This window comes from Sinohyriopsis cumingii, chromosome 16, assembly GCF_028554795.1.
Source record: "Sinohyriopsis cumingii isolate HCF-2022 chromosome 16, ASM2855479v2, whole genome shotgun sequence".
Classification (NCBI taxonomy): Eukaryota; Metazoa; Mollusca; class Bivalvia; order Unionida; family Unionidae; genus Sinohyriopsis; species Sinohyriopsis cumingii.
In genome coordinates, this window is record NC_142976.1 from 5,527,721 (window position 1) to 5,541,473 (window position 13,753).

At 39.8% G+C, this 13,753-nt stretch overlaps 1 protein-coding gene across 5 annotated transcripts in view; it reads left to right on the top strand.

Moving 5' to 3' along the window:
• The first annotated feature begins 1,009 nt into the window (after positions 1-1,009).
• LOC149779863 (steroid 17-alpha-hydroxylase/17,20 lyase-like) overlaps positions 1,010-13,753 on the top strand; it is a 64,852-nt gene continuing 52,108 nt past the window's right edge. For 3 of the 5 annotated variants that reach the window (XM_089936538.1, XM_089936536.1, XM_089936540.1), the window contains exon 1: positions 1,010-1,172. Coding sequence is in view for 2 of the 5 variants with exons in the window: in XM_089936536.1 (XP_089792662.1) it covers positions 1,135-1,172 (38 nt within the window). In the remaining 3 variants the exon portion in view is untranslated. Of the gene's footprint in view, positions 1,173-1,441; positions 1,536-13,753 lie in introns of those variants that run through there. The other 2 variants (XM_089936537.1, XM_089936539.1) reach the window with 1 other exon arrangement.

Below are 13,753 nucleotides of genomic sequence, written 5' to 3' on the forward strand. Positions count from 1 at the left end.
GACATGTCCACTATCTTTTTCATATTTGCAGTGATGTTACATCGTGAGAACTTTTATTAAGGTGTTACTTTATATACATTGAAATTCTTCGCGCACGCGTGTGTGTGTGTGTGTGTGTGTTTCCCCATACCAATCTTTTTTTTTTCTTTATGTGTATGGTCGGATTTGACGGCTTTGGCGGAAATTACGCTTATGTCTGGTTTTGGTGACCCTCAGAGCAGGAACGTCATGGGGGGGGGGGGGGGCAGAGGGGCATTTGCCTCCCCCCCCCCCCGCCCGAAATTAGTATTTGCTGTAAAGCTGTTGCCTGTATACGAAAATTAACAAGCCCGTCAAGTTTTGCGCCCCCCCCCCGAAAGTTGAAATGACGTCCCTGCCTCAGAGGTCCCAAGAGTTAAATGTCCACCTTCAGTAAATGTTGAGAAATATCCAAAATCTCGCAAATATTTTAACCAGTTAGGAAAATGGTAAATATATTCTTTCTTTTTATGAAAAAAATCTACATGTATACCTATGCCATTATTTGTGAATGTATGTACATGTATTTATCTTTCCACTTATAAAATAAAACATGTAACAAATACGAACATTTCATATTTTTGTGTAAAGACACAAACACATTATTCTGGCAAGACACCATTCTGATTAAATCCAGATCTGCTTTTTTAATTAGTAATTTAGCCATAGTTTAATTTTTAATTTAGCCATAGTTGTCGATCCACACTCAAAGATGATCTGACATATACAGATAAAGGTTCGTGTTCTACCAAATATTTTTAGTTCCCCGTCCATGTACTGTTAGTAACTTATCAGAATTAACGCTACATTTCCTGTTTTTCACTTTCATTAGTGTGAAAGTTGATTGATTGATTGGTTTGATGGGTAGATCTGAAGGCCCACATAGAACACGGCCTCGTAGCTGTGTCCGTCAGTTATTGGAGGTCTCTAGTGAAATCAGATTGGGCAATAGTTCGGATCTTAAAGATTATCTCCCTTTGCTAGTTTCAGTTCAGCAGTATACATAGGGGCCAAACAAAACACACGCTGGACAGCAGCCGGTGTCATTTCTAGAGACGAAAGTACAAACCTGTCTGGTCTTTAAGCACTTTTTCACTTAAAATATATGCGTGAACAATGAAATTCAAGGGGGACGATGACTCAGTATTTATCAGGTGAGTGCAAATTAGACCATTGCAAAGATAACGACTGTAATGTACATTTAAGTGAAGTATATATGGATATTTTAGCAGATAGAAATTGGAAATATTTTCATTTATCGATGGTCAAAGTTGGCCTAGACCTCAGTCAAAGTTCGCCATTAAGGTTTATAAAGACCATTTAGTGCAAAATTGGATGTAAATAGTAGCGGGCAGGTCCCCCAAAAGCGCCCCGATGCAACCTTGACCTAACTCACGCTTTATAAGTCTCGCTTGACATTGCAGTTGACCTTGAATTGAACCACATGTGCATACCGGTTTAACTGGTAACAATCTTCCAATTTGACTTGAACAGAATGATCTACACCAAGAGCAGAGGTAATTAGAATAATATTGCGCTTATTTGATAATTTATCACTTACCTGACGAAGGGAGAAATCATTGCATGACTTTGTTTTCCGTTTGAAATTTGACTAAAACTTGTTTAGCGTAAAGTTTCGACATTCAGCAGTAGGAAAAGATATTGCAGAATATAATTTATTTTATTCGTGGGGATGATAATTATGAATATCAGACATATATGACGTATTGTTCGAAAGAAAATATATAATTAAACAAATCTGAGATTTAAAAAATAAATAAAAGGTTAACAATTAAAAGTATATAAGTGGTCCTTTTTGTACATTTGTATAAAAGACTCCCAAGAATGTTTAATTTTTTTATTATAGATATTTGGGAAAATACTTATTGAAAAGAAAGTCACAAAAATTAAATATTGTACAATGATATGAAGGCAATGTGCAGGGAATTACACACACACACACACACACACACACACATATACATACATACATAGTGAGAGAGAGAGTGAGCGAGAGCTGTGAGAATTAAGTAATGTTCAGGTGGATTTGTTACCTGTCTAATGGCAGGTTAGCTAATTATCACGAATCGTTAAGCGCTAGCGGGTACAGGTCTAACTTTCTTTGTGGACAAAGCAAGCTGTACAGGAATGAGAACAGTGTATATATGAAATTGCAAACCTATGTATAGATCGGAATACAGGCCTAATGTTCGCTGTGGGCATGGTTTAAATTTATAGGTCTCAGGGAGTTGAAAAGTTCACAGGCGAGCTTGCCACCGAAGCCGTTCACACTGGTCCTTGTCCGAAACTGGTTGATGCGATTACCATTTAAGTTCCTCGAGTGCTGGAGAACTAAAGGCTAGCACCCCGTTCGCCAGTCTGGGCTTCGCTAAATTTTATGCCAGATATATAGTTTTTAAAAATATTTGTAACGCAATCTGATTAAAATCAGATCTCCACTGTCCTCGGTGAAGTTCTGACAGAGACCGCTTAAGTTTCATGTTCAGGTAACCTTTGAATTAGCCAATGGAAATGCAGCTTTAAAAAATCTGAAAGTGAATCAAATGGTTCGGAACACATTGATGCGCTTCAGCCACACTGCTCAGTCTCCCAAACGCAGTGATACAAGACGTAATCTTATTGGCAAATATAATTGGTTATTATGATAATAATAAAGGTCACCAGAACTTGACCCCTAAGCAGTCGCTATTAGATCTTCACCTAGGACGGTGGAGATTGATTTTAATCAGAAATAGTTATAACGTATTTATAAATAATATGACAGCTTTTGCGCAATTTAAATAAGTCATACTTAAATATATATTGAAATATTTCTCTTTGATTAAGACAATAAGAACACTTCCATAGATCTGCTTGATATATCAAAACCAAAAAAAGTAAGAAAAAAAATTCCAACCACCTTTAATACGTTCGCAAATCTAAAAGAATTGACGATGATGATTGGACACAATTTGAAGAAGAAAAAAATGTTGGTGAAGGACTTAAAAATTCATTTCATAAAAATGCTAATGAGTGTCGGTTTTACGGATGTAATAGTCGGGATTAATTCGATTTTTCAAATGACACTGAGTAATATCGGAGACGAACATGGTTGACAAATTCGGCAATTTGGTTTTCTGAAAGGTCACTATGGTTTAACGATAAGACTTATGAAAGGATCCACCTTGGATTACAGAATGTTGAGTACAGACATTTTTGCAACAGAGCAAAGACTCGAAATAAATTAACAGATTAATTATATAATGCCATTCAACGTTTATTTGACATTTGACTTAATAAATTAGGACGGGAAATAAGCGAAAGTAAGAGAATATCTTGTTTTTTGCACGTAGTTGTCGGCTGTTTAGGGGAGGGACATATGTAGATTTGCCTGAATCGATAAAGAACAAAAGTGAACAAATTAAATACGGAAAATGAATATTTCTTGTATGCAGTGGGATCAGCTTGATTTCTTACCGAACCGGAAGGCTTTCACCCCCATGAAAGTATAATTTGGATAAAAACCAGTTGTTGGTTTGATCGATGTCTTGTACAAATTGAGAAGGAGAAATTTTAAGATGACTTTGGTATATCTCAAATGTGTATTTAAGTTGGAATGGGCTGTGAGGGTACAGATATATTTATCAGGAAACTGAGATACACTACATAAAACCATTTACAATAACTGAAATACAGGGTTCGTGGCCGTCTTCAAAAACATCAAAAAGCATTAAATTTAGCCGTTAGCCTAAAGACCTTAAATTAGCTCCAAACTTTAGCGTTGTTTGGTGTTAGCCTTAAAAAAGCCTTAAAATTCAGGACATTATACAACTTTATTAAGCCGTTCGCCCATAGAGTGCCTGTAGAAATGGTAGAAATATTGTAGCGCTTGTTGCGACATATAATTTTTCGTAACTGTTTACACATCTGGTTACTTCGGCTTGACATGAATGGCTGTTAAACTTAATTTGATTGGCACATTGGGCCCTGGAACAACCATTGTGTCGAAGTTTGAACCTTGTATCAAGGAAGTGTTACAAATGCGCGTTTATAATACTGGCTATCTAGAAGACACAAGATGACCAATTCTCAACATTGTTCATTTTGATATGATTATTTAGTTCGGCAAATACTGGTTGATCATAGTAATGAAGGCAACTTATATTTAAAGTTAGGAAGTATATCAGATTATAGGAGCTGGGGAAGTGTTAATGTAGATATCTTTGGGCGATTTTGAATTAAAAAAATGGAGTTAAATACGAATCCGACGTACCTGTTGAATGGACAAAAACAGGCGTCATTGTGGTCAACCTTATTTCAGCGGTATTAGTAGTGTAGTGGGGCACTTTAGCGTCAGTGGCAATCCCAGTCTAATAGGTCATGGGCACGTTTAGTCAAGACCTTTAGTGACCTCCTGGGCACGTTTAGCATCAGGGGAAATTGAACATGGGGAATATTGGGCCTATATAGCGCAAAAGGAAAGTGGAATTGTTGTATTGGGGCAATAGGAATGGAACAAGTGAGGTGACGTCACGGTACTGAAGATTGGTAACAATGTTGCAAGGGGCAGATCTAAATACGCGCTACATTAGGGAGAGACAAATACAGTAGAGATATAGAAATAAACATATATAACGCATACAACATATTTACATAGATTGATGAACATCAAGCTATCATACCTAAACTAAAAAAGCGATAAAAAATTAGGCAAGAAAACAAATCTTTTAGAGGCATATGAGTGGCTCTGAAAATAGCCTTTGGGTTTCTTATATTTTCTAATTCCTTCTTTTCCTTCACCAGCATATCTCAATGTTTGCATCACATTTTTTCTCTTCTTCTCATTCTTTTCCTCTTCCTGCTTCTCCTTCTCCTCCCTCTTTCTTCCTCTTCCTCTTCTTCATTTTCCTTTTCTATTTCTTTTTTTTTTGTTCCAGGCTCTCATTCTTATTCTATCATCTTCGTCCTTCTTCTCCTCCTTTTCATGTTTCATCACACTTAGTCTTTCCTTAGACTTTCTCAAATTGTTTATTTTCATTTTGACTGGATGTGGGCTATAATAATAATAATAATAGTCCCCTCCAGTTTGACCAGCATCTCTTCTATCATGCCCATATTGTCAACGGCTTCCTGCAATGTCTTCATTTTATAGATTGTGTTGGAAGCCATCTTCTTAGATTATTCAATGTTGAATGGGGCGAATGACGAACGCTTGACTTTATATTTGTCAAGCACGTACGTGAATGAAAATATCCCTTACAATAACTTCACAAAATATATACTATCCACACAGAAGGGAAGGGTACAAAACCCAATAGCTGCTGCAAATAATCCCAATATTTACTATATAAAACCCCAGTATCTACTGTCCACACAAACTTACACGCACGCATACAAACATACCCTCTACTATCCGCACAGAAGGGAAGGGAAAAAAAAACAAATATCTACTATCCACACAAACGTACACGCACGCATATAAACACACACTCTACTATCCACACAGAAGGAAAGGGTAAAATCCCAATATCTACCATAAAAAAAACAATATTTACAATAAAAAAACCTAATATCTACTATCCACACAAAAGTATGCACACGCAGACAAAAACACACACTATACTATCCACACAGAAGGGAAGGGGGAAAAACCCCAAAATCTACTATCCACAAAAACGTACGCGCACGCATACAAACCCAAAATCTACGATCCACACAACATACGCGAACGCACACACACACACACACACACGCACACGTACGCACACTATCACATCAGTAAAGGAGTGAGTATTTATAATCACACTACTCAACACTCACGCAAGTTTTCATCTTGAATCGTCTCTTTTCTTGAGATTTGGTTAGCCCTGAGAAGGGCTGTTTTTTATATTAAAAAACCTCCAAATACACCTGGCTAATGGTTACATCTCCCAGGCCTGGCACCACAGACACATCTCCGGTTCCAGTCCTGCTCTCAATTTAAGGTTGTGGATGGTAGCACAGAGGGGCTTGAAGGGCTTCACTCTCCCAGTATTTACTTTCAGGGAAAGTGAAGACTTACTTCGGTCTTCTCCTATTACACACGCGTGGGTGCTGTGATCTCCTTATTTCCTTTTCCCAGCGTTCAGTCTGGCAAATAACTGGTCTTTGTACTGGTGGCAGAGGCTGTGGAAGCGTCCTGACCTCAGGCTTGACCTCACAAAATGATCAAATTAGAATATTAAATTAGAGATATTTTCAAAAATGGTTTTCAACCCAAGATGAAACCCGTATACATTCAGGCAATATGGCAGTTATTATTGATTCTTCTGTATCTGCTTTTCAAGGGCATCCTCCGGAAATGGCAGGCTGCTTCGGTATACAGGGCGGCTCATATCTATTTCTCTGGTGGCAACTCAACACTGACTCGGGACAGCCTCGTGTCTGGTGCTTTCCATTGAACTCCTATGGTGCAACGTCATTTCATCAGGTAGCCTTGTCTGTTTTTCACTGGTAGACTGCCACTCGGTTTCTGGTGGGGTCTCACACTGGCTACCTCCCTTTTTTGTCTACTTCATGTTTCTGGCCTTCCTCCATTTATCCATAATTTGCGGCTGTCCGGTGAATTCTTAATATCAACAGCTTATTTCCATTAAGGGTTGCTCTACAGTAGCAGGAGGCTACAACGTTATGACCACGTTGTTGTAGTGGTCCTATGTGTATCACTCGTTGCCTCTATTCCCGCCTGCACCCTTTCATGAGTACTCCGGTCATGCCTTCTCCGTGTCTACCTACCGCCTGAATCGAATGAATGTAATGGAATGAATTAATGACAGTCACACTGATGAACACTTCCCTTTATATTTGTGAAGCATGGACGTGAAGGAAAACATCCCCCTAACACCAAATTCACAAGACCCATATCACAAAACACATTTTGTTGGGTCTGAACGCTATGATTGTTGAATTTAGGGAGATGGATAAAGAGGTCAAAGAGCCTGTATAATGATAAAAATATAAAACATTTTTGTCAAAACACATATTTTATTCAAACAAGAAGCAACCAACAATTAACCATGAAACATTTTTTTTAACAAATAAACAAACTAGTTTTCAAATATTTTTGACAAGTTCGACATCGTTGTGAATTGAAGTGAGATTTCCACTGATGGAAGTCATTGGGTCATTGATGTACACTACGTTTTCTAGCTAAAGACAAATGATAGCCATAATGGTCACAAAAACATCGATCTACTTTGTCATGTTTTCTAGAAGAGTGACGATCAAAATAAGTCATTAAATGTTCTAAAGAATATTGAAGACTGATTTGATGAAGAAAATACAATATTGTCCACACTCCATGGAATTTGTACCTTGTAATTTCACATTATTGAAGCGTGTCGTCTGGACATTTCTTCTCATAAAGTCGACGATGTCGTCTTCTAAAGGTGGCAATCCATATGAATCAAAATACTCCACACAACCCTCTTTAGGGAAGTAGACAGCTACTCAGTGGGTTCCTTGGAGATGAATGTCGTCCGTGTTGATGACATAAGCTTGATGGTCGTGCGGTTTGTGATGAAGGAGTTCATATTTAGCACACACGACAGGATTCCAAGAAGCAGTGTACGATACGAACTGTGGTTAAAACGGTAATAATGTTCCCAGGTATCTATTTTTTGTTTTGGTTTTGTTTTGTTTTTTCTTCTTTCACAGGTGATGATAAGTCATCAATTCAATCCCGACTTTTTACTGAAAATCTTTGACAAGTAAACGTCTATTAGCTCCGTCTTCGATGCGACGGATCTCTAGAGGACTCAGTGTAGGGGAGGAATGATCACGCAAGTCTTTATACTGCTGATGAAACACGGCTTCTTCCGAGATGAGACTCCAAGTTTCGTCCAGATACTCGTCCAATTTTTCTTTTTAACTCATCATCATACATTTATCGTGTTGAAGTTGACTGGGATGATCGTTTTGACATCAATATCAATCATTGATCACTTCCGTAATGTTTTCTGTCATGTCTTTGGCAAAACAGGAGACTAAATGTTCTTGTTCTGGCCATCTGGAACTCATCACTTTTTCTCTTCGTCTTTGTCTTTGGGTTCTGTTTCCACGGTATCCTTCCATTCCATTTCCATAGATTCTTCACTATTCAGAGAGGGTTTACAGTCTTCCATAGTTTATAATAGTCTAGAATGACTTCTCTCAAACTGTTGATTTATATTGTAGTTTTGAATTCTGCATACAGCATGACGTTCACCGTTACATCAGGTTCTCGGTTTGCAAACTAAATTTCCACACGTATCTGGCCTGATTTTATGGGGTGGAAATGTCCCTCGTCGCTGCCTTGGTCTGGATAGAAATCAAAAGCCCACACAGCATATTCTTCTGCACAATCGTCGTACGTAATGCTGTGACTGGTGTTTTTCGCTAATTGTCCGGTGGCTTCGTCCAGGGACAAGTACGATCTGAAGTAATTCTTCTTATCAAAGTTGGGTTCGAAAGGTCTGGTACACAAGGTCTTGCCATCGTGACTGACTTCGATCTTTTTGACACATCAAAGTGGCGAAAGTTGAAAGGATTTTTTTCGAAGGCTCCATTGAAGGCTTCGTTACTCACCATACCAATGATTAAACGCTTGCGTAACTGTCCTTGGAACAGATGATCTTCGGTCATGGATCACTGACCCTTGGGAATGGTGAAGGTTTTCACTTTTACACGTCGTATCGGATAATTGGCAGTCATTCTGCTCAGAGTGTGACTGATGTCGTTTCCCTCTTTAGGTAATTCTTCCACACGACCCGCGTAGAGTTTTTGCGTCCTCGATTTTGGTTTTGGGATTGTCAGTAGCATCAGCCGTCAAATGGAAAGCGGTACTGCTTTAATTCAGTCTCAGGCGGACATTCATACCGTTCAGCAAATACTTCCCTTGTAACCACATGTCCAAGTGCAAGCGATCCATTTGTTCTAAACTCTTGTTGTTTCTTATTTTATTTTATCGCTCTCCAAATCCATTATCGTCTTTTGATAGTGTGTCGAACTTTTCCGCTGCGTCAGGTTCCCATAGCACCCAGTCACAGATGGGTGTTCTTGGCGTCAAAAGATTTTCCAGGTAGACACGGTAAGGGTAACTATCCATGCTAATGCTGACTAGTTTGTTATTTAAGTACAAATCCACACCGCTGAACAAGGAATGCATAAACTTGTTCACGGGAAATGCTGACTTAGCGTCTATAAAACCTCCATACTTATCTTGAACGTTGAGTTTCAGGTACAAGTAACTGCTGTTCAGATCGATGTAATCTTCGGGCTGTCCTTTGATTTCAAACTCGATGGGAGCTGAATCCTACAAAGAGGAGACAGGGTGAAATTCGATCCATTGGGATTATTGCATTGTCATCGTAGTGGGTGGAATGGCAAACAGATCCAGTTCCGACTTGGAACGGGTCCAAGACTCTCGGTGGCTCAATTTTCTCCCTGTGATCTTTTTAATAATCAAAGACTTCAAAGTCTTGGATGGTTCTTTTTTTTCTTAGTCTTTCTAGCTTTTGGGGAGTGAAGTCCACTGTATGGGTGTCTTCGTCTCTTTCTGCCTTGACCATGCTGTGGCGTCAGGGAAGCAGGAATGCCTGACTCGACACGGCATTTATAGGAGCTAATCGTCGACCCAAAATATCTTTGCCCGTTTGAAGGAAGGCATTTTTTTCCTGCTCTCAAGAAAGCTTCTTTAGAGTTTTGTTTGTCGATGATGACATTTTGGAGAAATTCTTTGCCTTGCGTCAACGCCGCATCTTTCAAGGCATGCAGTCCTCGTGTCACCATCGGTTTCAAAACAGGAGCCACTGAACGAAAGGCCGATTTTAACATATCTCCTAAACCATGTCCTCGTTGTCGATCGACTCCTTGGTGCACAGGATACATGACTTAGGAGTCGTTAAATAATAGTTTTCGAAAAAAGAGACTCAACGTGACTTTCCCTTTTGGAGAATGGAATATTTTGTCCCAGATCTCCATTTATAGCAATGTTGGTAGTGTCGAAATACGACTTGCTGACGGGCAAATAATGAGGATGTACAAATTCGCGGTGAACGTGATAGGTGTTTCCACCTTCCTTGTCATCGGTCGTTACAGAATCCGTTTTGAAAGGAATGACACGCAGTAACGGTACGGAGGTGTGTCACCATGTTTTGCACCTCCACATTTGAGTACACAAAGATCAAATTCAGTCCTTGGTTCATTTCTACAGGAGATTTAACATACTTATAAAATCAATCGTTGTTGTTAATATCTATCGAATTGGGGGCCCAAATAAGGTCTCCACCTAAAATGTCAAACAATTCGGGACAAAATGTAATGGTCAACGTTTTGGCATCCTCAGATTTGATCGAGGGGCGACAAGCTACTTTATGGTATTCAATCGTGACAGGTTTGTTCAGTTTGGTCAGGACTTTGCCAAACTGAGCGTTGAAAATACTTGCAATCGTGTCCACCAAAGGTTGACCGCTAAAATAATAGCCTATCGGAATTTCCATTTATAGATACTTAACGCTAGCTTTGACTAGTGATTGTTTTTTGTCTGTAAAGTTTTATATCTTCGGTAGTCAACTCTTGTTGCACTCGTTGGTTCAGGATTTCGACGTGAAAGGTGTTTTGATTTTAGATTTTTAGTAATGTTTTGGAATTGTGTCGGGTGAATCATTTCCATCTAAGCCACTTCCTAATGGGCTTCGTGATACAGTTTGATGGCCTGAGGTAATTTGGTCGTGAAACAGCATAAAGTGTTGTTGGGAAACACCTCCATGGAACTGTCACTGGGTAATGTTAAGTAAAATGGGTTGTTGTTATTCATAATTTCAGAGTTCTGCTGATGTCCGAGGGGTCACTGGAGGTGAGAGGAGTGTCTAAAAGAGGATTGTTGTTGTTGTAGTGGTGACTCTTAAAAGTGTGACTGACGTTTGTCGCAAGGCTCCTGTTGTTCCCGTTAGATGAGTATTTCAGGAAAGAATTAGGGAGAAGGTAACCGATGGAACTACTCAGTAAAATGGTCTACCATTGTTTGTCTCCTTGTTGCAAACTCAAGTTGGCAATGGCAGCACCGATGTTACAATACACCACAAAGATTTGTCAGAAAAAGACGATTTGCGTTTTAGGCACACGTTCTCCACAAGGGTTGCTTTTGTAAATCTCGCAGAGAAGAACTCTGAAGGATTGGTCACTGCGGCGGTAGCGGTTGAGGCTGTAATGAACGGCATGATAGTCACTTCTTTTTATATTCGATCATTTCCGAAGTGTCGATCAAAGAATCAAAACTGGGAGGATATCCTTTCCAACGCACTTTGTCTTCTTTGACACATCGTTTTCCCACTTTTCGGGTTCTTCGTTCGAAAATGCTTTCAATGTCGTACACTTCGTCTTTTTTTTAATCACGCGTTGTAACTCGGGCAAATAAAACGTTCCTTTTACCACTTCCCCTTTCATGTCTTCCAATTTATAGACGGTAGGATGACAGGCATGCACTCGTCCAGTGACACGAAGCAATTCGGTGGTCCAGTTGGGTAAGTAACATTTGTCGAAAGTGTGTTTGGTTTTGCCAAGGCGAACCCTACCTCCTGCTAGCAACACTCCACTTTTCTTGGGGGACTGTCACTGTCGGGGTCGTACCAAAAAGACTCTAAAAAACGGTCACTTCGTTGTCGGGAGTCACTTCTTGGGAGGACGCATCCGATGTTTCGATGGTAAGATTGGTTGTACGCTTAGACCAAGTGCGGTAAGACGTCGATGTACTTGAGATTGTGTTGATTCGTCCACTATTTCCACATGCGTTCTTTCAGTGTGTGTTGAAAACGTTCCACGATGCTGCTTTCAGGATTCTCGGTGGTGAAAAAAATGAATGTCACGTTTCTTCAATTCTGTTCAGAAAGCTTGGTTCAGAAATTCGGCGCCTTTGTCGGTTTGCCATCAAAGAGGGCGACGACCACTTTGTTTCAACACTGGTTTGTTTGAGGGCTCCCACTAACTCACTGCTCAACTTGGAAGTCAATGGTACGACCCAGGCAAATTTAGAAAAGACGTCGATGACACAAAACAAATATTTGGAGCCACGATTGTAGGTGGCCAAATGGGAGACATCGGCTAAATCGGCCTGCCATTGATGATCAATGCCCTCCACTCGGGTGAGACTTCTGGAAAAAGATTTGTCAAAACGGTTTGTGTAAAGTGTACTAGCTTGTTCTTGTAACCATATCTGCTTTTGAGGAAAACGGAGGCTTTTCAGACGTGTTTTGGCAGCACGATGCAACAATTTTTGAACTCCTCTGTAATCTGCAGGATGGGCTGGATGGTAGTAAATGCTGACTAACACCTCCATTTTTCATTAAGTCGCACACTCTTCGCTGATGGTACTTTTGGTGGGTGAAATGGTGGTTTGGAAACGGTTTTACGTGTCCGATGTGCCACGGGAGTGTAAGTCAAGGGTAGTGGTGGGGGTGGTAATGGGATGACTTTAATCTTCTTTTCCTTTTTCATTTCTGGTTTCCCTTCTTTACTTTTGACTTCTGTCGAAGGAGGAGTGGACATCAGCTTTTTAACCCAAGCTTTAAGTTCTTCTCTTTGGTGAGTGCAGGAACGGGTCAATAAGGACGCTGAAATCTTACTAGGAATGGGAGCTGATGATGGTGTTTGAAATACTTCTCATGCCTCCTCCTCCTCCTCTGGCATTCGTGGCACTGCGTCTGTCTTGACCGTTGGAGGTGGTGGCGGTGGTGGTGGTTTTTGACTTTTCTTCAGGGTCTTAAAATCTTTCAGAGCCGTCAGAGCTGTTTCGTCTTAAGCTTCCTGGTTAAAGAGTTGCATTCGTTGCAACAGTTGACCGTACCTTTGCGATATTTCTGTTTCGGATAAATCGTTGCGATCCATCAACGATTGCAATTCGTGTTGTAACTGGGACATCTCGGTCAAATGAGGATTGGGAGGCAAATGCGGAGTTCTTTGTTCTTGCCAACGATGGTATTCCATCCATCGTTTATAAAGAACTAAAGCCAGTTTTCGTCCTTCCGTTCGATTCCAAATGTCACGTCTGAGATCTTTTGACTCCAGAGGTCCATTTTATCTTCTTGATCCTTTTACCTTGGACCCATTGGTAAAAGACCTCCCAGCATGACTCCCGCTATTCCTGCCACAAGAGGTCCTAAAAAAAATCTCCGCGTTGGACCATCATCTTATTCTTTTCACGGATGGGTATTTACTTTTGGACCATTTGGTCATGATCATTATTTTAATATAGGGGCGCTCGCCAGTTATTATGTACTTTTGAGAGAGTGACGTATATAGGGTGAAGTTGTTTGGATTTGAAACATGTAGTGGTGAGAATGTTGGCATACCTCTATGCCTCTTAGATGTAATATGGCTGACATTTCTTTGGATATTATACTTATGGAAATTGTACATAATCTAGGCACACTGCTAAATAAAATGACTGCTCCATTGTGCTAAAAAAAAAAAAGTCAGCCTAAATTAGTCTAAATTACACTATTACCTATTAAAATAGGAAAAACGAATTTTGACCAACTAGACAATAGCAGCTTCTGAATGTGCAATGGATGAATTACCAAATATAAAAATTGAAAAAAGTTATCGGCTCTTTTTTATATACAATTTACCTCTGACGTTTAGGAAGTGAAGATGACCAAGTAGAGCATCAGTTTTTCGAAATGCCTCAGGAGTAAGGCCAAGCTTTATAACCCATATTAAC